At 47.2% G+C, this 24,497-nt stretch overlaps 1 protein-coding gene across 1 annotated transcript in view; it reads right to left on the reverse strand.

The window, feature by feature from the left end:
- The window catches only part of RAB5B (RAB5B, member RAS oncogene family), a 160,763-nt gene that overhangs the window by 50,455 nt on the left and 85,811 nt on the right, over positions 1-24,497 (reverse strand). Inside the window, exons 3-5 of the mRNA XM_078686342.1 lie at positions 5,435-5,586; positions 4,632-4,754; positions 3,979-4,072 (exon numbers count right to left, since the gene is read on the reverse strand). Coding sequence (XP_078542468.1) covers positions 3,979-4,072; positions 4,632-4,754; positions 5,435-5,586 — 369 coding nt within the window. The remainder of the gene's footprint in view (positions 1-3,978; positions 4,073-4,631; positions 4,755-5,434; positions 5,587-24,497) is intronic.

The raw sequence follows: 24,497 nt of genomic DNA on the forward strand, positions 1-24,497 counted from the left end.
GTTAATGTGCCTTTAGCTTTAATGTACCATATTTGTATGCACTTAACTATCCACCGTGCAATACCTGCTTTTGATAAAGGATTGCCTTTATGCAGTGGTGAAAAAGCAACAAAGAGTTGTTTGGTTTTCCTTAAAGATTTAGTTCTTTCATTGTAATAAAGTAATGCTCTTTTGACATCTAATGTGTGACGAGCATGTTCTACCACGGAGTCTGGTTGGGGAAAAAACACTTGTAACTCAACATACTGGTTGAGAAGAAAGGCAGAAACGACTTTGGGTAAAAATGTGGGGTTAGTCCTAGGAACCACTTTATTTTGATAAATTTGTAAAAAATGATTCTTGTATGGTTAGTGCCTGGAGCTCACCAACTCTCCTGAAAAATGTGATGGCTATTGTAGTTCACATTTGTGCAACGACTCAAATGGTGGTCCCATGAGTCTTGTAAGGACTATATTAAGATTCCACACAGGGGAAGGTGGAAGTCTAGGAGGAATGATTTTCTTGAGTCCTTCCATAAAGGCTTTGATAGCGGGTACACGAAACAAGGACAAGTGTTGTCTGTTTTGTAAGTAAGCCGCTATTGCAGCAAGATGCAGTTTTATTGATGTATATGCTAAGTTAGCCCGCTGTAGGTGTAAAAGATAGCAAATATGTTTTGAATTGAAGCATCAAGCGGGTTGATTTGATTGTTATTACAATAAATTACAAATCGTTTCCATTTTGCTGCATTGCATGCTCTTGTGGTAGGGCGTCTAGCCTCTTTAATGACGTTCATGCAGTCTGGTGGGAGATTAAGGTAGCCAAACTCTATGATTTCGGGTGCCAGATCGCTAGGATGAGTTGACTGGGATCTGGATGCCTTATCTCTCCATGGTTCCGAGTGAGAAGCTTGGGGGAGAGGTGTAGTTTTTGATGAGGAACTACTGATAGTTCCAACAGGTTTGTGAACCTGGATTGTCGAGCCCAAGTGGGAGCAACGAGGATCATTGTGAGGGAATGTTGCTCGAGTTTCCGAGCCAGTAATGGAATTAGCGGGCGGTGAAAAAGCGCAAGCAAATATCCCTGACCAATTGATCCATAGCGCATTGCCTTTGGGCAATGGGTGTGGATACCTGGACGTGAAGTTTGGACATTTTGCGTTGAGGTGTGTGGCAAACAGATCTATGTTTGGGTAGGCCCATATTTGAAAAAATGGTAGAAGAACTTGAGGGTGTAGTTCCCATTTGTGGATCTGTTGTCTTTGACGACTGAGCAGATCCGCAATTTGATTGTTTACTCCTGGGAGATGTTCTGCAAGGAGATATATTTTTTGAGGTATGGCTCATCTCCATATGCTTTGAGCTAGGTGTGAAAGCTGTAGAGTGTGTCTCTCCCCCTGTTTTTGTATGTAGTACATTGCTCTCATGTCTGTACGAACAAGGACAGCTTTGACTACTAGATGTATCTGAAAAGTTTTCAATGCTAGAAAAATTGCTAGCATCTCCAGATGGTTTATGTTGAGTTATTTTTGTTGGAGAGTCCACATGCTCTGAATGGTATGTTTTTGAAGATGAGCTCCCCAACCAGTGAGGGATGTGTCTTCTGTGAGCACTATATGTGGAACCAGGTCGATGAATGGCTGTCCTTTGGAAAGGTTTTGTGTATTCCACCTTTGCCGAGAGCGAGGAGTGTGGCCGTCCACCAACACCAGATCGGTTAATAGACCTTGAGCCTGGTACCACTGATGTGCTAAGCATTCCTGTAGGGAACGCATTTGGAGTCTTGCTTAAGGAACAAGACGCCATGATTCCGATCAACTGCATAAACACTCGGGCTGGTAGTGAGTGCTGCGGTTGAAATTGTGATATCAGGGTCTGCATGTTGGGTATTCTGACTGGGTTGGGGTACGCTAGAGCTTTGCAAGTGTCTATTGTGGCTCCTAGGTACGATTGCGTGTTTGAGGGTTGAAGATGAGACTTGGTGAGATTGACAGTGAATCCCAAGTTGTAAAGCAGCTGAACTGTTATGTGAGTGTGATATTGGCCAGCACTGTTGATAGGCTGTGTAAAGCAAATGTTGTCATCAGGAAGGAAAGGTCTGGAGAGATACAGGTCAGGGTCATTAGGATGTTCTGGATCCTGATCATTATCATCCCAGGGATCAGTGTCATGTGGTATGTCCGGATCTTGTGGGGCATGATGATAGTCATCCCCATCCCCAAAATCGTCATCCTGTGAGTCAGGTGACATTGGAGGGGGTGAATCTGAAGGTGTAATGTGTAAATTGGGAATAGGAAGAGGAGAGGGAAGTATAAAAGGGGGAGAAGGGTTAGTACCCATACCTCTTTAGGGATATCTGTTCCTTTAGGAGTGGATTTCGGCATCGAAGATTTGGGCTCAGTGTCTTTGGGTGCAGAGTGTTTTGAATCCGAATACTTAGTTTTGCCGGTTTAGGCTGTGGAGTCTTCGGAGGGTTGGACTATCTCGTTTCCGAGTCTTTTGTTTTAGAGGGTTTCGGCTCTGAGGTTTTCAGCGTCGAAGGTGTCTTCGGTGCAGACGGTGTGGCAAGGGGCACCTGTTTCTCTTTATGTTTTGTGCCGAAGGTGTTGGTTTGGCACCGGAATGGGGCCGGCTTGAGCCGGAAGGCTTATGTTTATGTTTCATAGCCGGGCTGGAGGGTGGGGCATCTGAAACTTTTTCTCTGTGTCGATCGGAGCCAGAGGGCCAGGGTGACACCGGAGCCTTATCTTTTGTTTGAGTGGGCACATGGGGATCTGTACTCCCGGTATGTTGACCCGGAGTGACGTTCAGGTCTTTCTCCATGTCGGAGTCAGCTGCGGAAACTGAGACCAGTTCTTCTTCTTCGGCAGGACGGTGTCCTTGTTCTTCGCCGAAGATGTCCGGTACGGAGCCGCTGCCGCGTTGCATCTTGTGGGGTCGAGCCCGACGATCAAGGATGGTCTTCTTCGATCGGAATGATCGACACGCTTCGCAGGATTTTTCTTCGTGTTACGGGGATACGCACAGGTTGCAGACCTCGTGCAAATCGGTGCGTGGAAACTTAGCACGACACCTGGGACATAGCTTGATCAGAGTCCGTTCCATCGACTGCTGGCGTGGTCGGTACGGGTAGGCCCGACGGCCCGCCTCGAAGTTCCCGATCGTAGGTTTTCACAGTGTAGACGATATACGTGGAATAGGAAACCGCCATCGAAAGACAATAGGTCGAGGGTAGGGGATTGCGTGTCGAAGGGGTTCAAAAACTATACCAAACTGGAGAGCAGCAATACACATTTGAACCAGATGGCGGAAACAAACTATCTGGGGATGGAGTCGATGTCCATGCACACGATCACCGAAAGGAGGAGTCACCTACCTTGTGACTGCAAAGACTTCTTCAAACAAAAACAAAGTGCAAACATCCGGACCCAACACCAGATGGCGATCTATGCTAAAGCATACGACCTACAGCTCCTATGCCTCAAACACAGCATTTGAACTGTAATGTAGATACTTTATCAGCCCCCACCAAGGCATCTATTTCATTTACAGAAATTCAACCAGGATGAAAGGCGTGTTCATTCAAAGTCAAAGCCTTTGTGACCAGAGGAGACTCGAACATGGACATAAGACGGCGACCATTTAGTGTTTGAGTGCGCCGGGACAGCATCTCAGCTGTAGGATTCTATTTGCGACCTTTTCCAGGCTCACCTTCCCTTCACTAATTAAGGTGTCAACCACCCGTCCCAAACTGCTTTGGTTTAAGCCAGATGCTGTTTCACCTACAAATCAAATGTCCTCACAACCCCCACTGCTTTAGAATAAGCAGCTTGATACATCCAGTGCTTCCCCAAAACTCCTGTTGCAACACATGCCTCCTGGTGAAGCCTCACTTTTTATTTACAGATCCATTGCCGCCTGCTACCTCTCTCTACAGAGTTTTAGGTTAAGTAGGCAGCCATTTTGCTCAACCTTTGGCTACATAACAGCAGATACCCACCTATTGCCAGGAAGAGGTCGTTCACATTCATTGCGGTCTTGGCAGAAGTCTCCATAAACAGAAGGCTGTTATCGTCTGCATACGCCTGGGCCTCCTGGAAATCAAGCAAAGCCATCAGATCAAAGTAGAGCTAGGTATAGGGCATGAGACTGCCGAACTACTTCTCAAAGATTTATTATGGATTCAGAAATGGGCTAAACAACAGATAAGCCTAGTTTTTTCCAACGACTCTACACAGTTGTGACATGGACACTTTGCAGTTCTCAACTCTTTGAAGGAGGATTGGCAGCCAAAGAGCGAAGCGGGGTTAGGCTCCTCCATATTGGTTGGATAACATACACCTTTTGCTAACTGTAAAGCACATTCTTTCATATCAGTGGCTATGCCTCTCATTTAAATTATCTTGACACTGTTCATGCTTTTGAGTTTATGGTGTATATCGCCTGCTGGTGCTATGCGGCATCAGCACCAGTAACACGGTGTTTAACACCAGCTTAAAAATCTTATACACTAGCAGAACAATAGTGTATATGTAGAGGAGACAACAACATTTTTATCTGATGGTATATGGTGTGGCCCAGTCGATTTTGAGAATCCGGACATCAAAGGCCTAGACGATGTTTGCACTATAACTGCCGGACTCATTCACTCACCTCATACTCCACCATGCGCTTGTTGGCAAGGTCTGCTTTGTTCCCTGCCAGTGCAATCACGATGTTAGGACTGGCTTGTCGTTGCAGTTCCTTTACCCAGGTCTTTGCCCGTGCAAACGTTTCCTGAGGAAATAAACAAGAGTCAGGTAAAGCGCTGCATGTCCAACTGATTTATGATGCCAGCTGCACGACTGCTCTTTGAGAAAGAAGCAAATGAGAGTTGCAGCTAGAAGACATTAGCCAATGAGATGGGTATCCCCCAACCATTTACTTTACAGTCCCAATAGCCATCACTAATAACTTCAAGAACATCGTACACAAAATGCCCACATGAAAAACTCAAGTAAAGCACTGTTGCCAGCCACATCACATTTTCATTCCAAACACCACTATAATATTCTCTTTTTAAATTCATCTATTAAAAGGACTGGAGTGAGATTATGCACATGTACAGATCCATCCATCATATAGATGGCAATGCTTGCAATGAATCTGAGATCCTATTCTGGCATGCAGTCCAATTCTGCGCACTGCTGTTTCTATGGAAGTTGTAATGGCAAAAGATCTGCTATTCTGCCTCCGGAATCTGCCCCCAGTCCCACTAGAATTGTACCCTCTCACAAGTAGCGGCCAGTGGGAATCTAGACACAGGCCAAGCATGCCACAAACACACCACCTGTTGGCTCCTGCAGCACAACAGTTCAATCTAGCACACCCACAAATGTCGGCAGGGAAGCTTTTGATCTGCATGGCCTTTTTAAGCAGCCCTTACCCCAGAAAGCTGTTAACCTGGTATTAAGTACCTGGTTGGTGATGTCATAAACCACAATAGCTGCTTGGGCTCCCCGGTAGTACATGGGCGCCAGGCTGTGGTATCGCTCTTGGCCGGCTGTGTCCCAGATCTCGAACTTCACTGTTGTGTCATCCAGACAAACGGACTGTGTGAGGAAGGCCGCTGTTGGAAATTAAAGTAAAAAGTTAAAGCATGAGAAACAAAATTAACCACCAAACCTGCACCTAATCTCACACTGAGTAGAGTTCAACTATAGGCATGTAAAGAAGAAAAACATTACTTCCCTGTAAAGTTCGGTTTGAATTTGTAGTTCTGTTACTCTCCTGCCATCTAATGTTGAGCTCAGAACATTACTTGTTTTTCACTAACAGAGTTTCCCTTTAAAGGTGAATCCTAGTACCTCCCCTGAAATCCACAATGCATCAGGATACAGACTTCACCTCATATTGTTTTTTTCCCGTCACCAGGCTCGGGCATGCTATGAGCTCTCTGTCATCCTTGTGCAACAGAACTGCAAGGACTGGCACAGTTTAAGGAACTCATGAGTTACTTCTTACAGCTCTGCAAAGAGGGAGGACTTGCTGAAGAATGACACCTATTCTTCAGGCTCGTTCTTCATCCTTTCACTTTAACACTGAATCGTACAATACCTCCTGCACTTCTAGTTTCACTGATGCACTTTTGCAGTTGTTCACTGGAGGACATGTTCCAATTCCAACCAGTCCTACATCCTTCCATTTCCCCTCTGCACAGTTGAGTCCCAAACTAATAAGCTGATTTGTTACCTACAGCTCTCATTCGTAGCTCTTCTTTTCTATTCTCCAAAACCTGTCATATTTGATTACACCGAGTTTAAAAGCCACAAAGGTGTGCATCTATGCAGTTTAAGATTGTGCATAGGTGCAGGGCAGACTTGGCCTGAACCCTACATTATTGAAGGATAAAGTGTGATTAATACACATAGGATGGTGAGGAGATCGCTTTGGGTTGTGGCTGGTGTCTCTGAGCAGACTTCTATTTTTAAGTTAAAGGAAGCAGCATGCAAGTGGGACACTCCTAAAAAGAACTATAGTTTACAGACCCCAGCGCTGAATAGCTCGTCAGTGTCAATAGACTTGTAAGGCAGCATGTCAGCACTTGAATGCTGCTCGGGTTAATGTTCGTCCGGTCTGCATCAGTGCTCGTTAGACCTAGGATTTGTAATCCAAAATTTAGCATAAGGAAATGTTTCTTACTTGTAATTCCAGGTATACAATGTAGATATCATCACAGACATCATAAATGTAGAATATTTCTGCAACGTGTTGGGACCAGAGAATTCTTATTTTCCATTAGATACTAGAAAAATCTTCATTGGCGGTAGACGTTTCAAAGTAAGTCAGTAGGTCGAGCCTAAGCCAACGCGCATGCGCTACTCTGCGAGGCTTCTTGGAATCAGTTTCACTCTAAACAGTGTGGTTCTGACTCCCCCCCACGCATTTTGTTGGCTGTTGCCTGTGTCACTTTGTTTTTGTAGCCTGCAAATGGCTAAAGGTGGGCGCATGTCCCACCCTTTTGCCAAATGTTCACTCCCACAGCCTTTGCCTTGCGGGTGCGAGCAGTGCACGCAGGGCTCCATGTGTGTCAGGTTACACATGAGGCGCTGCGCTTTTGCTTGTTTCAGAAATGGTTCTAGTCGTTCGAGCTCCAGGGGCTCGCTTAGCACGGTCACACTGCGCCCCCTGCCCTCCACCAGCGCACGAACAGCCCAAGAGGGACGGTGCACAGGAAGGTCTCTACCTGCTGCCTGACCCTTCAAAACCATCTTTCAAAATATGTGAACAGTACCGGAAACAATATTAAATCAGCATACTATGTAGAAATCACAGCGTACACAGAAACGGATTTAGAAACGTAATTTTCGCTTTAAAGTTCTTGTTGGAGAGAGGTGTTAAGTGACTGCGAAAGCCCTTGCCATTAGACTTCCGCTAACCCTACCACACTCCCGCCCCTTCCTCCTCTTAGTCACAGCCTCACACCCCTTGGACACCCCTCCAACCCACACAGAGTAAAGACCTCTGCTCCACAGGGGCGTTCCATTGGATCTGACAGATGACCGGACTTCTGCCCCAGTGCAGGGACATAAGTTTGACCCCGTGGTCACAGGTGTGGCTACTGTTGTGTTCCCCCAGCCTATCATCCTTGTGTGGTAGAGGAAGCATCTTAAAATTATTTGGGTACCAATCTGCTAGATCTCACAGCACCCAGCTCAAGCAAGCGTCTAGAGGTATTCTGTTTGCACTGCTAATAGCTGCGCACCTCTCACCACTACCGATTTCTTACAGGCTCCGAGAGGCCTTTTAGCTTGCCTGTCATTCAGTACCTCTCTCCCGTAGGGGAGAGGATGTGGCCTGACTGCTAGGGAAATCTGTGGAACCGGGTTCGAGTCGCTGCAAGGATACTCAACATGCTGTGATTCTGGGCAAATCCCCGTGCCCAATAAAAAATTAATGTGTCACTGGTGCTTCGGGTCTAGTTCGAAGTATATGAAACTCCGTAAAAAATTAAAATTCTCTCCCTATCACTAGCACATAATTCACCCCTGGCCGCAGAGGAGATTCAGTTTCAGGGTTAATTAATCGGTGCCACTCGTTGCACGCATTTCACTGAAGCGCCAAGAGGCCTTTCGATATGCAGTGCTAATAATTCGGTACTTCTCAACATCATACGCTTACCATACAAGTGTCTACGGTGCATTGATACTGCACTGCTAATAAAGCACTACTTCTCACCAGCACCCTGTTCATACAGGCACCTAGAGGCCCTTCAGTATGCAGTGCTAATAATTACATCTCAGCATCACACAATCATCTTACAAGTGCCCAAATTACCATGAGACTGCACTGCTAATAAATCAGCACGTCTCACCAGAACCTTGTTCAAATGAGCGCCTAGAGGCCATTCCATATGCAGCGTTATCAGCAATGCAAGCTGAATGACCTCTAGGCGCTTGTTTGAGCTGGGTGCTGTGTGAATCTCTGAGTTATTGATACTGCAACCCGAACGGCCTCTAGGAGCTTGTGTTCAATGGACGATGTTGAGAGGTACTGTGTCATTAGCGCTGCAAACCTCTAGGCACTTGTATGAGCTGAGCATTGTGAAAAGTGTTGCGCTCTGCCAACAGATTTTCCACCGATGGGAAACTCTACCCACCGGGGTACAGAGCACCTGCTCAGGGTAGGATTAAAGTTCAAACTCCTCCCCCATCCGTTCATTAGTTTTGTTGCTGGGGATGTAAGGCTTCGGTGGCACGACAACAGCCATGAATAAATGAATAAATAACTAATAAAAGAACAACCCTCCTTTGGTGGTCGTTTTTTCCTGCTTGGATGAACGTGCATTGAACAGGATAATTGATACAAAATATGGCCACAGGGCCCAATTCCAATAAAACGTCTTAAATCTCCATTGAATAGACTTACACCTCCAAAATATGTAAAGTAACAATATTTCTTGATTCACAAGTGCCAGACCGGGTCACACAAATGTGTAGGTGTGGGAGTAAGTTACATATAAAATGAAGCTTTATTCATTTTTCATTACCATTCAAAGGCAATGTTTCCTGCCACTCCATAACTTTCTAAACAAGTATTTGCAATGCAACAGGTCTGGCATTTATGCAAGTTTGAACTATTGGCTTTGTAAATGACAATGCCTTTTATTTATGTTTTGGTTTTTGAAACATCATTAAAACGCATTGTCATTTGCAATGCCAATAGCTTAAACTCGCGTAAATGCGAGACCTATTGCATTGCAAATGCTTGTTTATATGTTACTTCCACAGAGTTAAGCAGGAAGGCTTCTGCTGAGCTTTTCCCACTGGAATAGCCGACTTAGGGAAAAGCAAAAAAGGCTACACTACAGTTAGCTTCCCAGGATAGCAACGTGTGCAACTCTCTATTTCAGTAGAGGATAAAGAATGCCTGCTAAACTAAAGTGTACTAGGTTAAGTGTAGGACACTGCTCCTTCAAAGGCTACCAGCACCCCCCTCCCAGCATGCATTCCACTGGCAGTTTGCCTACAGAGCTCTGTTCTTTTTGAACGACAAAAAAGAACTTCAAAGTTCATAACAATGAAAACAATGGTATTCGGGGAGGAGGCTTGGCTATTAAGACTTAAGTAAGGATTCCTATGATGCAGAACTGGAATTACAAATAACATCTTCTGCACTGTAGGATCCTCACTCAGTCATAAATGCAGAATAGGATAGCAATAATATATCTCAGAGTAAATAAAAGTATTTTCCCATAAATCTACAAGACATAAAACAGACTGAACTATCTCTAATCTTAACCAAAGAGATTCTTTAAAACTGCCTGACCAACTGCTGAATCTGCTTTAGTGTCCTCACTGAAACAATGTTTGGCAAATGTGTGGACGGATCTCCAAGTAGCACCTTTATAAACTTAATAGAGAGGAGCATTCCTCACCAAAGTAGCTGGAGCCGTTTTCTCTCTTGTGGAATGTGTTATTGGTCTACGATGGAAATGTTTATTAGCTTGTCGGTCATAACGTGCTATGCAGGACACTATGTTTACCTAGTGGACACTATTACTGGTACAGAGGTGTCCAGAATTTGAAAATAAATGGGTAGGTTTGCAAATGTCTTTGGTTCGGTCTAAATAATATTTTAACACTAACATCTAGTGAGTGTAGCATTTTTTGCACCAGGGTGGAGGGACTGCTGAAACATAGTAGAAGAGATCTAGTGATTGATGTGGACAATCAGCGAGCCCTTAGGAACAAAATGGGGGTGTATTCTCAAACCTATCCTATTGTGATGAAAAAACGTATATGGATAAGAAATAAGAAAATATAGGGAGTAGACCCCCTTGTTTTGTTGGTGCAGAGGAACTGGTTCTATTGCACTTTTTTCTAGCAGAGACATTACTTCTTGCTTTAACAGTGACAGATGTTCTTGTGACATTGGACGCTGTTTGCGTGGTATGTTTGGGGGGTAGATGTTAGTTCTAGACAGTAACCTGACAATAATTTGTCGCACCCACCTGCCTGATGTGATGTTGATCCAGGCAGGAAGGAATTGCTGCAGCATCAGTGTGCATGTCAACCCCATGGTACTGGGCAGCTCTTTGGACTAGTAGTTTAAAACCTATAGTGTCCTCTAGTGGGGAAGGCCTGGAAGGGTATACATCATCTTGTGGGACGTAAGGCACATCAGGGGTGTTATAATCATCCCAAGGATTAGGTGACTGAGGGGGACTATTGGTCCCTGCTGGGCCATGTGCACCCCCACCTGTGTCATCAGAGTCTTTATCAACATCATCATCTGGATTAGTGAATGGTGTAGAAGAATGATGTGGTGGAGGAGGTGTAGGAGGAGGAACAGTATGGGGAGGTGGTGGAGAAGGGACCCTTAATGGAGAGGTTGCAATGTCTCTCTTCTTTGGAGTAGGAGGACGTGCTGGCACTTCTAGTGGTCTCTTCTTGGAACTAAGAGCTAGTTGGCCAGTCTTAGGGTCTTTAACAAGAGTTTTTTTGTGAGGATCTGGTGTAAAAAGTTCTACTGTATAGGGCAGATCCTTTGGCGTCGAAGTTTTCGGCACAGAGTCTGAGATGGTCTAGGGTCTTTTGGTTTAGAAGTTTGACCTTTTGAAATGTCCTTTACCGGAACATGTTTTATCGGTTCCGGGTGTTTCTTTGGCTCCGAAGCGTGAGTTGGGGCCTTTGGTGGTTTTTCACTCGGCTCCAAGTGAGGTTTCGGCATGGATGAGCCGCTGCCAGTCTTCGGTGCCGAGTGCTTCGGTGTCGGAGCAACGGTCGGCGTGGTTGAGGAAGATGGCTTTTTCTTTGGTGTCAGTATCGGATCGGCACCGGGAAAAGAATGGCTCGAGCCGCCTGAAGCCTTAGTAGGCTTCTTTGCCGGGCCCGAAGGTGCGTCGTGGGAAGCAGTCTCTCGGTGTGCACCCGGGCCCGAAGGTGAGGGTGTGACGGAAGCCTTTTTTGAGGGTGTCGAGGAAGGGTTGGGGTCGACGGTTTTACTTTCGACCCGTTGAGCTGGAGTGATGTCCTCGATGTCTGAGTCTTCGGCATCAGAAGAGCTGGAGCTTTCTTCGGCGTGCTGGTAATCTGGCACGTGAACACCCTCTCCAACGATGTCGTCTGGGATCGAAGCTGACGAGCGAGCCATTGTTCTTCGAGCTCGTCGGTCCCGAATCGTCTTCTCGGAGCGGAAAGAGGCACAAGCGGAACAGTCTTTGGCCTCGTGCTCCGGTGAGAGGCAAAGTTTGCGCACCTCATGTAGATTGGTGTGGGAAAACTTCAACCCACATTGAGGACACTTCTTGAATGGCGTCCTTTCCATGAGCCAGAAGATGAGGCCTAGGTAGGCCCGAAGGCCTTCGTCGACGACTGGAATCGAAGACTTTAAAGTTGTTGAAGAATCTTGTCTATGTGGATCGCGATCGAGACAATACCGTCGAACCGGGTGAGGATTGCGCGTCAAAGGAAATTCGGTTCCAAACCAGAGCGCAGGAAACACATCCGCGCCCGATGGCGGAAAAAACTATCTGAGGATGGAGCCGATGCCCATGCGCAATGTGGTCCAAAGGAGGAGTCACCTATCTCGTGACTTCCAAATAACTTTTCAGGACAACAACAAATTGCAAACATCCGGGCCCAACACTAGGTGGCGATCTATGCACAGCTCATATTCCTCGGAATTATCATTCTTGGCATTTTCTCATGCAGAAGTGAAACCAGCGCAGAAAATGACAGGCGTCCTGCCGTACAGCTAGAAAAAGGTGCATTAAAAGAATGGTGCGAAGGTGATCTGTCCATCTCCAATGATAATCTCGCTGGCGATGTCCTCTTAGTCATTGGTGCTGGTGTCAACCAGAGACTCTTCGCCATCAAACCCGCCACTGAACTGCACTTCGACAGCAAACAGGTCTGTCTAAAACCTTACCCCAATAGTGCCTTGGAATCCAGTGAACTTTGGGAGTGTCTGAAGTAGTGCTTATGTTGCCTAATTTCTTTGCATCTCCTAGCAGATTTTACTGAATGTGTAGATGAGAGACATACTTTACAGTCAAAGTCAGGATGAAGCAGCCTTCTTCCTCCCACAGGAAGGGCACTTCACAAACAGTGAAGGCATAGTGAGAAAACCTTAACCACACAAATTTTGGGAAAACACATTTGGATTAGCTGAAAAGACTTGAAAGATATCCAATGAAGTCCAAACATGTGAGGTTTTGGAAAAAATAAGTCTCAATAAACAGAAAAATCTCCCTGAACAGGCCCCGAAATATCTACTCGTCCACTCGAGTCAGATTTTATCAGGTCACGCAATTTATAGGAACTACTCATCCATTCTGGCGAGTGAACTTAACCGTGAAAGGGACAGGTGTTATGTTCATTCAGAAAGTGAAGGTAGGTGACTCCTCCTTTCGGTGATAGTGCGCATGGGCATCAACTCCATTGTTAAATTGTTTTCCCACAGAGGGCGAGAATGGAGTTAGAAAGAGTACAATAGAGATGTCCATGCTTATGTATGTATACTAAAGAGAGTGCTGCAGCAGTTACAGGTACCCAGGGAAACGAGTGGGCGCATGTGAATCTACAGCTGTACAATGCAAGAACAGACATTTACTGGGTAAGTAACGTTATCCGTTCGAGGCATGTGAGCTGTGGCTCACATGCTTTGCATAGACTATATAGCAGTAATCTCTCAAGCGGTGGCTAACCTGTAGCTGTTGAAGTAGTCTGAATAGTGTCTTAAGTACTGCTCGGCCCACATTAGCTTGTTGTCTCGCCAACACATCTACACAATAGTGTTTTGTGAATGTGTGCGGTGTAGACCATGTTGCAGCTTTGCAAATGTCCACTATGGGAATGTTTCCTAAGAAGGCCATAATAGCCCCTATTTTGCAAGTGGTATGCTCTCTAGAAGGGTAGAGTTAAAGGTCTCTTCACTTTTGCATAACAGGTTTGAATACATTTAACAATCCACCTTGCAATACCGGATTCGTAGATAGGATTGCCCTTGTGTGGTGCTGCAAAAGCAACAAAAAGTAGTTTGGTCTTTCAAAATTATTGTGTTCTTTCGATGTAGTATAACAGTGCTCTTCTGACATAGAAGGTGTGTAGAGCTCGCTCTGCAACAGAATCAGTTTGAAGGAAGAATATGGGTAATTCTACCAACTGATTTATGTGAAATGCAAAGACTGCCTTAGGTAGAAATTTAGGGTTTGTACGTAGAACCACTTTACCTCTATGTAGTTGGAAAATGGTTCTTCTATGGTTAGTGCCTGTCGTTCACCCACTCTCCTTAGTGAAGTGATTGCAATGAGGAAAGCGGTTTTCCAAGAGAGGAACAGTGGCTCACACCTATGCATGGGTTCAAAGGGTGATCCCATTTATCTTGTGAGGACTATGTTAACAGTGCTCTTCTGACATCTAAGGTGTGTAGAGCTCGCTCTGCAACATAATCAGGTTGAGGGAAGAATATGAGTAATTCTACCAACTGATTTATGTGAAATGCAAAGACTACCTTAGGTAGAAATGTAGGGTTTGTACGTAGAACCACTTTATCTCTATGCAGTTGGAAAATGGTTCTTCTATGGTTAGTGCCTACTGTTCACCCACTCTCCTTAGTGAAGTGATTGCAATGAGGAAAGCGGTTTTCCAAGAGAGAAACAGTGGCTCACACTTATGCATGGGTTCAAAGGGTGATCCCATTAATCTTGTGAGGACTATGTTAAGATTCCATACTGGGGCAGGTGGGAGTCTTAAAGGTATAACTCTTTTAAATCCTTCCATGAAAGCTTTAATTACCGGCCCTCTTGAAAGCGATAGATGTTGCCTATTTTGTAGGTACGCAGCTTTTGTGGCAAGATGTAGCCGAATGGAGGTGTAAGCCAATCCTGACTGCTGCAAGTGTAACAGATAACAGATAATGTTTTGTATGGAAGCATCAAGAGGGTTGATGTGATTGTTATTGTAATAAATAACAAAACACTTCAATTTTTCTGCTTAACAGGCTCTTGTGGTAGGCCTTCTGGCCTCCCTGATGATGTTCATACAGTCTGGTGGAAGGTTTAGATAGCCAAACTATGACTTCAGGAGCCACATCGAGAGGTTCCGTTGTTAGGGATCTAGGTGTCTGATTTCTCCATGGCTCTGTATAAGGAGACTGGGAGTTAGATGTAGCTTTTGATGCGGTACCAGAGACAGTTCCAACAGGGTTGTGACCCATGGTTGATGGGCCCATGTGGGAGCTACTAGGATCAATGTGAGGGATGTTTGCCCGAGCTTCCGAACCCTTGCCGGAATGAATGGGAGAGGCGGAAAAGCATAGGCAAATATCCCGGACCAGTTCATCCATAATGCATTGCCCTTGGATAGCTGGTGTGGGTACCTGGAGGCAAAGCTTTGGCATTTTGCATTTTGGTGGGTGGCGAACAGATCTATCTGAGGGAGTTCCCAACTTTGACAGTATGGGAGGAGAACCTGAGGGTGAAGTTCCCACTCATGTATTTGCTGCCTCTGCCTGTTGAGGAGGTCTGCAATCTGGCTGTTCACTCCTGGGACATGTTCCGCTAGGAGATAGATTTTGTGGTGAATGGCCCACTTCCAAATGTCCTGGGCTAAGTGGAAAAGTTGGAGAGTGTGCCCCCCCCCCTGTTTTTGTATGTAGTATATGGCTGTCATGTTGTCAGTACGGACTAAGACAGCTTTGCCAACTAGGTGTGTTTGAAATTCCTTGAGAGCTAGGAAGAACGCAAGCAGCTCTAAATGGTTGATGTGGAGCAACCTTTGCTGTTGGTTCAGAAGTCAAGATGGCCGCCTAGGAGGAGCTGCCAGAAGGAGCTCCCCGTGCTTGGGGTCCGTTAACCGGATATATCCCTGCTAGCACCTCTGCACCAAGAGTAACAGGATTAAGAGTAACTGGATTAACCTCTAAAAGTAACAGGATGACCGGCCAGCACCACAGAGGAGTCCCAGCAGCGCCGGAGAGAGGCTCGGGACGTGGACCATCGTTGTGACCGGTACGCATCGCAGCAGAGAAGCCCAAGCGGCGTCGGAGGGCTGAGAGTGGCTCGGGACGTTGTAGCTGCTACCCCGTGACCCCAACAGCCTGCACCGGAGCATAGAAAGCGGAACGAACACCGGACCCCTCCCCCACCCCGAAGAGAAGTAAATACTGGTGGACACTCTGGGAGGCACCGACCCTTCACGACGGCAGCAGAGGACGCTGCACTGGGACCAGCGTGAGACGAGTCACGACAGCAGACCCCAGCGGACCCCCCCCCCCCCTCCGGTGAGCTCCGCAGCAGAAGCGCCCCAGCGGACAGCCGGCACCAGGACCAAAGCGGGACAAACACCGGACCCCTCTTCCACTCGTCGGCAGCAGAGGCGCTGATTGCTGCACCGAGACCAGTGTGGGACGAAACCATCACAAAGGAAAACGCCCTCACCCCTCCCGCCCGCACCGCAGCAGAGGAAGACCAGCGGTCTGTAAGGCAGAGAGGGGCTTGGGGACGCTGGTTGCAGCTCCGCATCAGAAGCACCCCAGCGGACAGTCGGCACCAGGACCAAAGCGGGACGAACACAGGACCCCTCTCCCACTCGTCGGCAGCAGAGGCGCTGATTGCTGCACTGGACCAGCGCGGGACGAAATCAACACAACGGATCTCCCCCTCCCGCCCGCACCGCAGCAGAGGATGACCAGCGGTCTGTAGGGCTGAGAGGGGCTTGGGGACGCTGGTTGATGCATCGGGAGCCCTACAGACCTGGGCTGCGCTGGACGCCCCACCCGCATCCCTCACTCCCTGTCCCGTTGCAGACACAGAGGGGACTCACTCACTCATTCTCTCGCAGCAGACAGCGAGAGCTAACCTCAACTATTCACCGTGAGTAAGAATAAAAATAAAAAGGTATTTACTCTGTGTGAACTCGCCTATACCCCTTTCCTTTGTTCAAAATGGCGGGGGACTAAAGAAACCATAAAATCTAAGGCAATAAATCACCTCCTGTGCCTCCAGATGCTCACGAGGCTCCTGCAAGATAAGACGCCCTCACAGCAAGGTAGAATCTGGCTACTTTGAAATTGAAACTGTCCACAGAGCAACTACAACAAAGAGAGGACTACTGTCTCCCTCACCCCTATGTGGCGGCCATCTTTGTCCAGTCTCTCTATCGGGTGGCCATCTTGGACTAGTCACTGTTCACTGGAGCCCCGGCCCTCCCCACGTGGCGGCCATAGCTAGACTACTACCCTCTCTCTCTATGGCGGTCCTCATGGACTAGTCTTCCTGGCTATCAATTACTAGCGGTACCACAGTCTCTACATAGCTCTGTACTTAAATCTACGTGGGCTTAATTGTCTGCCTCTTATTGCAGTATTATTTTACGATGGATATTGTGCACTTTATATAACCTGGTGTTCCTGACGTGCTTAGTGACTACCTCTCACTGAAGTATTATATGACTATTGGTACTCTACACCCAATGTAACCTACACCCTTTTTCACTTTCCCTCACTGACAGGGCACTGACTGCTACCTCATATTCTACCGGCTGCCCACCAGTGCCATAATGTTCATTGCTGTAATTCGTCTGCACCTATATTGGATCTAGTAATGTCATTAGTAGTTTAGTCCTATTTGTATATTGTATATGTTGTAAGTTGCACCTACCTCACGGTGATCCCTATCACTCACGGATAGCTACCTCAACTATTTGGTTATCATTGTAAACTACTTTCATTTCACTTTATCACTATGATGCACTGATTACTACCTCATTTACACTGTGATCCCTATCACTCAATGATATCTACCTCAACTATGTGGTTATTATTGTAAACTACTTTCATCTCACTGTATCACTACGATGCACTGATTACTACCTCATTTATCTCGTTTACCTCATGCAATCTGCACCCAGCCACTCTCGACACTTGTACTACACCGCTGCTATTTCGTACATTATGATGTGTCAATTTGGCTCCACCTAACTGGTTTGCTACCTCTCAAATATTGTACATGATATAAGCTGACTGCTACCTCACATCTATGGTACATTGTGTAAGCTGCATCTACGCACGGTTTGACCCTGGATTGCTTCGACTGCTACCTTTATTCTTTTTGCTACTTTTGACCACTCACTAACGTCACTCCTGTGCCCTGTAGCCAACGGTTGACTGATTACTGTCGTCTTTTCTCCCACACCCAACCTTACAGCCATCCTAACATGGATCTCATCGGTAAGCACACATACAGAATCAATTACCCTCCCGCTCTCACCAAAAAAGCAGCTAAACGTTTTAAACATAGCTTCTTGAGGTCGCACCCTGAAACTCCCGTTGCCGACTCCTACTTCTCACCGGGCAATGGAGCCCTGAACACTGATTTCATCTTCCACACCTCACGCATAGCCCAATGGAGAAAAGCATTTCTAACCCTACTCACCGTCTCAGCCACCAGGAAAATAGCTCATGGCATAACCCTCTCCATCACACCCTCCCAACTCTTCCATGGCAGAACCACCATCACCATCTACAATAACGGGATTGTCCTAATTCAATCCACGGACAAGAACCTGGAAATACTAGACAACCTGTTCCCCAAGTTCAAAGAGCACCTTTCCAAGATGCGGACAACCACCCAGAGCTCCACCAGCACTATCATCACCCCCGACGACACAGCCCCCGCCCACAACACTGCTAACATAGCTCAGCGCCGGATCTACACGCACCTCACCTCTTCCCCCAGCACCCTAAACAATCGCCCACCTGCTGTTTCCGCCCCACTCTCCCCAAGCGCAGTCACCAATCTATCCCCTTCATACACTAGCCACCCCTCTAACATCACCCCCACCTCGACCCCCACTCATACCTCCCCCATCCCTCTCTCCCCTGACATAACAACCCCCACCCACAACACCTCCTACCTAGATCAGCGCCAGAACAGCACGCGCAATGACAAATCCTACCCTTTGTTCCCCCCATTCTCAATCCCCATGTGAGCACACCCCCTCCCATACCTCCTCGATACACCCACATCCTCGACTCCCCCACGCCCCCTTCCCCCCACGCTACACCCCCCATGAACGCTTCTGAACACGCCACCGTCCTGGGTTTATCTTCCCCCCTCCCCCTCCCCCCAAGGCAGATCCATCTCCCTCCCCAGCTCCCTCCCCACCCTCACTCACGACACCCCCACCCTCGCATCGAGTCCCACAGAACATACCGCCTTTCTTACCTTAACATCCCCCTCTCTCTCTCCTCCTACTCTCAGCCCCCACTTCCTTCCTGCCACCCCCACTATCTTCAGCCTTCACTCTCTCTTTAACTCACCTGCACCGTCTCCCACTGACGACACCACATATGTCTCCCACTCCCCACCTACTCCACCCACACCCCTCGTCCACAAATATGCCCACACTTCGAATACCATCCCACTCATCACCGCAGAACGTTTCAACAACGCCAGCATATCCCCCCCTTCGATACCCAGACCGCTTTCCAGCTCACTACTCAACCATTCACCAATGGCTCTCACCACCAACGCCATCTCCAATCCTCCTCTTGACCTGACCTTATCTACCCTCCAACAAGTCAAAGAGGATCTCCTACAAGTCAAAAAGGATGTCCATGACATCAAAGACCTCCTCCCCTCACAGCCCAGCCTACCTCCCACCATCCCACTACCCTACAAACGACGCACCCTCCCTACATACCCTCGCCTCAAACGATCCCCGAGATGGCCGACTATCCCCGTTCGCAATAACTCCCACCACCCCCGCCGTGTCCTCAACTCACTGTCTGACCGCGACCTATGCTCTCTCCTACGCTCCTATGGCCCAGGTCCTGAAAAACACATATCCAACGCACACATCCCCATACCCACAACTCACTCAAACCCTCTGAGGCTCCCAACCCATAGCAACAGAGGTTCCTTCCCTAGCAACCTCAGAAAAATCCCCCTCTCTCTAGAAGGCTCGACCACCCTTCTCACTCCCAAACTCAAATGCATCCTACTCAACTGCAGATCGGCCCAGAGACACTCCTCCGACATCGCTGATCTGGTCTCAGCAATGGAACTGGACTTAGCGATTCGGACTGAAACGTGGCTCACTGAAGCCTCTACCCCGATAATGGACATATTAGTCCCCCCCAATTATCACATCATTAGACTGGACAGGCCTGTCAAGACGGGTGGGGGAATTGCATGCATTTTTAGGAGCAACCTCTCCGTCACTAAAGCCGCCTCCCCCTCCCTTACCTCCTGTGAACTCCTCTGCCTCGATATCACCAGCGAGGGCAAACAAGTTTGTGCTTTACATCTCATCTATCACCCGCCTGGCGACAACCTCATATTCACCCAACAACTCATGGACACGATCACCTCCAATGCCGGTCGGCAGATCACCCAAATCTACTTGGGTGACTTTAACCTCCACTGGAATGATCAAAAAGACACAGAGGTGAACAGTCTCAAAACTTTCCTTAAAGCGCTTGACCTCACCCAAATATGTGATAGACCAACACACAACAAAGGCGCGATACTCGATCTCATCATCACCAAGGAGGACTCCACCAAACTGGAGGCGATCCAACCCTGTGATTGGTCAGATCACCACATTATCACCTTCTCTATTAACGAAAAAGTTAAACCTAACCCGGTTCAACCCACCAAATCCAAAATCTGGAAAAGGGACATGAAGAGTCTTAAACCCACTACACTGCCTCCCCACCTCGGCAGTCTCCTCCTTCCCCTTCCAGGTGTCTCGGATGCCCAATCACTGACCGACCACTACCTTGACTCTATGAAATTAATAGTCAATGAAGTCGCTCCACTGCAATTGAAGAGAGTCTCCAACAAAATTTCTAACCCCTGGTACGATGGCAGACTCAATGACGACAAGCGCACTATGCGAATGGCAGAGCGTACTTGGAGATCTGACCCGTCATCACTGCATCTAAAAACGCTTAAAAAGAAGTGAAATTACTACTTTAGGAAAATAAAGCGCACAAAGTCGGACTTCTTTAGCCGTCTACTGGACCAAGCAAAAAACAGGCCAAGAAAACTGTTCGAACTAATCAAGACTCAAACAAAGTCACAACCCTTACAATCAAACAAAGCAACAAGCGACACCCCACACTGTGAAGCCTTCTCTGCTTTCTTTAAGCAAAAGACCGACAACATAAGAAATGACCTCGTCATGGATTTAAGCCGATTCCCCAATCACACCAGAATGTCTAACACTCAACCTAAAAACAATGCATCATGGCTGCACTTCGACAGCTACACGGAAGAAGCTATACACAAACTACTCTGTACTCTGAAGTCCTCAAATCATCTCACAGACCCCCTACCTGCTAATGCAGTAAAAGACTTCGCCCCCTTGCTCCTCCCTCTTTGGACCAAAATCATCAACAGCTCCCTTCAACAAGGTCTCATCTCAGACTCCCTCAAGGTGGGGCAAGTCACACCTATACTCAAGAAACCCACAGCTGACCCGTCTGACCTGAACAACTACCGGCCTATCACCAATATCCCCACCCTGGCCAAACTGCTGGAGAAATGTGTCCAACTCCAATTAACAAAACACATTGACCAATTTGACCTCCTCAACACTCGCCAATCAGGCTTCCGAGCGAAACATAGCACGGAAACAGCTATGACACACATAATTGATGACGCCCTCCAAATCCTTGACCGCAATGATTCCTGCCTCCTCATCCTTCTTGACCTATCGTCAGCTTTTGACACGGTCAAGCATGAGAACTTATTGGAGCTGCTAAGCACTAGAATGGGTCTTTCGGGAACTGTTCTCAAATGGTTTTCTTCTTTCCTTCACGACCGGTCGCAGAAGTTCAAGATCGACAATGTGCTATCTAAACCAGTGCCTGCAGATCTAGGTGTCCCACAAGGATCCTCCCTCTCCCCCACACTGTTCAACCTCGTCATGGAACCACTCGCCACCTTGCTCCAAGCATCCAATGTTCAATTCCATATGTACGCCGATGACACACAACTTTACCTAAAGCTACAATCCCCGGAAGATATCAAACTACTGAATTCCACACTTAGCAACACTCAATCCTGGTTGGCCGTTAATCACCTCAAACTAAATGCGCTGAAAACTGAGTTCCTACTCATCTCACCCCCAGCGAAAACTTCCACCACCCAAACGTGGCTCAATAACCTAACAGCACTCAATGTCCAACCTACTATCGTGGACTCAGCGAAATCCCTAGGCATCACAGTTGACGCCAAGCTCAACATGCAACAACACGTTAGCAAAGCCACAAAAGGGGCTAATTTCCAAATCAACACACTGAGGAAACTCAAACCCTTCCTCCCTGCCAAAGACTTCCAAACTGCTGTACAAGCTTTAGTCATCCCTCGCATAGACTACGGAATTGTGGCCCTCAGCGGACTCCCGCTATCCACAACAGCACCCCTAAGAGCCTCCCTGAACGCTGCCGCGAGACTCATTACTGGCTCAAGAAAACATTCGCATATTTCCCCAGACTTAAAATCTCTAAAATGGCTGCCTTTTGAAGCCAGAATACAGCTAAAAATTGCAATAATGACACACTCGGCCGTGCACCACAAAGCACCCAACTACCTCGCGCAAAAGCTGTCTATTTCAGGAGGGTCGAGGTCCAATCGTAGTACAAAAAATCTACTTCTGAAACCTAGTAGATTCCGGAAAGAAAAAACATACAAGCGCTCCTTCTCAGGAATGGCACCCAGGATTTGGAATGCGCTCCCTCCGGAAACCAGGCTTATCTCCTCCACTGCACTCTTCAAGAAAGAGGTGAAAAGAATCCTTCTGGCCAAGATCTCCTGAACCTTACAGAGACTGGATCTGAGTCTCTGCATCGCGCTGTATCACTGATCACCTTGCCCTTTGGCGCTATCCTCCTACCTAGGGGGTCACTACTACGCTATTCTCTTTCTAACGACCAATATATGCTACGCTTTGTTGTATTTACATTACTTGTTTACCTGACTGTATTTTGATATGTTTCTGTACATTATTGTTAGCTTCTATGTTTAGTGATTACTATATTGCTCCGATTATATTGTTCATTCCTGTTGCCCTTGCCCCTGTCTCTGTGAAGCGCTCTGATATCTGTAAGGATCTTGTTCGCGCTATATAAAACTTTGAATAAAATAAATAAAATAAATAAATAGGACTTGCACTGTGTAGAGTTAAAGCTGAGCTCCCCAGCCAGTAGGACATGTCCGCTGTTTGTACTATCAGTGGAACCGGGTCTATAAAGGGCTTTCCTTTTGATACATTTTGTGTATTCCACCACTGAAGAGAGCAGTGAGTTTGGCCACTTACCAACACTAGATCGGTTAATAGACCCTGTGGTTGGTTCCACTGACTCGCTAGACATTATTGAAGGGGTCGCATGTGCAGCCTGGCATGGGGAACTATCATGATGCAATATGCCATCATTCCCAGTAGTTACATATACACCAGAGCTGGAAGCGAGTGATTGGATTGAAACTGGAGAACTAGAGCCTGAATGTTGTGAATTCTGGCTGCGTTGGGAAAAGCCAGAGCCTTTTGCGTATTTAAGGTGGCTCCTAGATAGTTTTGAGTATCTGCAGGTTGTAGATGTGATTTTAGCACATTGACTGTGAACCTCAGTCGAGGAACTGAATTGTTCCGTGGGTGTGCTGGAGACATTTTGGATATGTGCTGGCTTTGATGAGCCAGTCGTCCAAGTAGGGGAAGACATGGATGTGTTGTCTCCTAAGTTGAGCAGCGACTACCGCCAGACACTTTGTGAAGACTCTGAGGGCAGCGGTGACTCCAAATGGGAGTACCTTGAACTGATAATGTTGACCTGCTACCACAAACCTGAGAAATTTGTGATGAGGGGTATGGATTGGAATATGGAAGTTGGCGTCCTTTAAGTCGATTATAGAAAGAAAGTCGCCGTGTTGCAGAAGCGGTAGTACTTGCTGGAGTGTTACCATGTGAAAATGGTCTGACTGTATGTAACAGTCTACTTCTCTGAGGTCCAATATTGGTCTGAGAGAATCGTCCTTTTTAGGTCTCGCTGAGCCAATGCGCTTGCCTAGTAGTGTTTATAACTGATTGAGTGGGGGGCGGTCCGATTCCTCATTCCCCCTATTCCTCCCATTGTGAATGTGTTAGAATGTGTTAGAATAGCGGCCCAAAAGTCATGCGGTCTTCACAGACCTCAATGCCAGGCTGGAGGTAGAAAACATTTTCTTGCCTAAACTGTACAACCTCTTGGATTTCTGATCTGGCGGAGCAGCTGAGAATGCACCAGGATTTACATGTGAAGGGGAGGCTTGGACCACCAAGCTCTTCGGGGTAGGGTGTTCCACTAGGAATTTGGTGCCTCCTAGATCAGGGCAGTTGGCAAGTGTCCTGTTCACAGGAGCCCTTGTTGGGCCTGGACGAAGTGCCAAGAAGGACATTAGTAAGTGCTTTGTTAAATGGGAGATGCGGTTCTGAAGGGGACACTCTTTGTTCAAGCACTTCCATCAAGACATTAGTCTTGACTGTCACTAAGGGCAAACTAAGGACCAGGAACTCAGCTGCCCTCTGCACCACCATAGCGAATGAAGCTCCTTCCTCCATAGCCATGGTAGGGGGAGAAAGCATGCCAGTATCTGGAGAAGTGTCCAGTCCGCTGGCTTCACCCAGGTCCTCACACCAGTCCATGTATTCATAAGGTTGGTATTCCTCAAAGACCAGCGACCCCTTTCATTCTTCCCAGAGACCTAACACAAAGGAATAGGACTCAGGCTCCAGCCTCAAAGGCATGGATCCAGTCAGCGCCGGAGTCGGACAACACCCCTCTGGCTCAGAGTCAGGGATGTAAATGGGATGGGGCTTAACTCTGGATCAGGGCCGAGGAAGGCCAACATCGTATGACCGGCACAGACCTGGATCTATCTGTGGATCCTTGGAGATTGATTGGCGCCGGAGCTGTTGGCATGGATTTAGTAGGGGCCTCTACCGAACATGCGTGGCCCGAAGGTGCACCAGAAGGAATAGGCTGTTCAAA

The sequence above is a fragment of the Lissotriton helveticus genome, chromosome 1_1 (genome assembly GCF_964261635.1).
Source record: "Lissotriton helveticus chromosome 1_1, aLisHel1.1, whole genome shotgun sequence".
Lineage (NCBI taxonomy): Eukaryota > Metazoa > Chordata > Amphibia > Caudata > Salamandridae > Lissotriton > Lissotriton helveticus.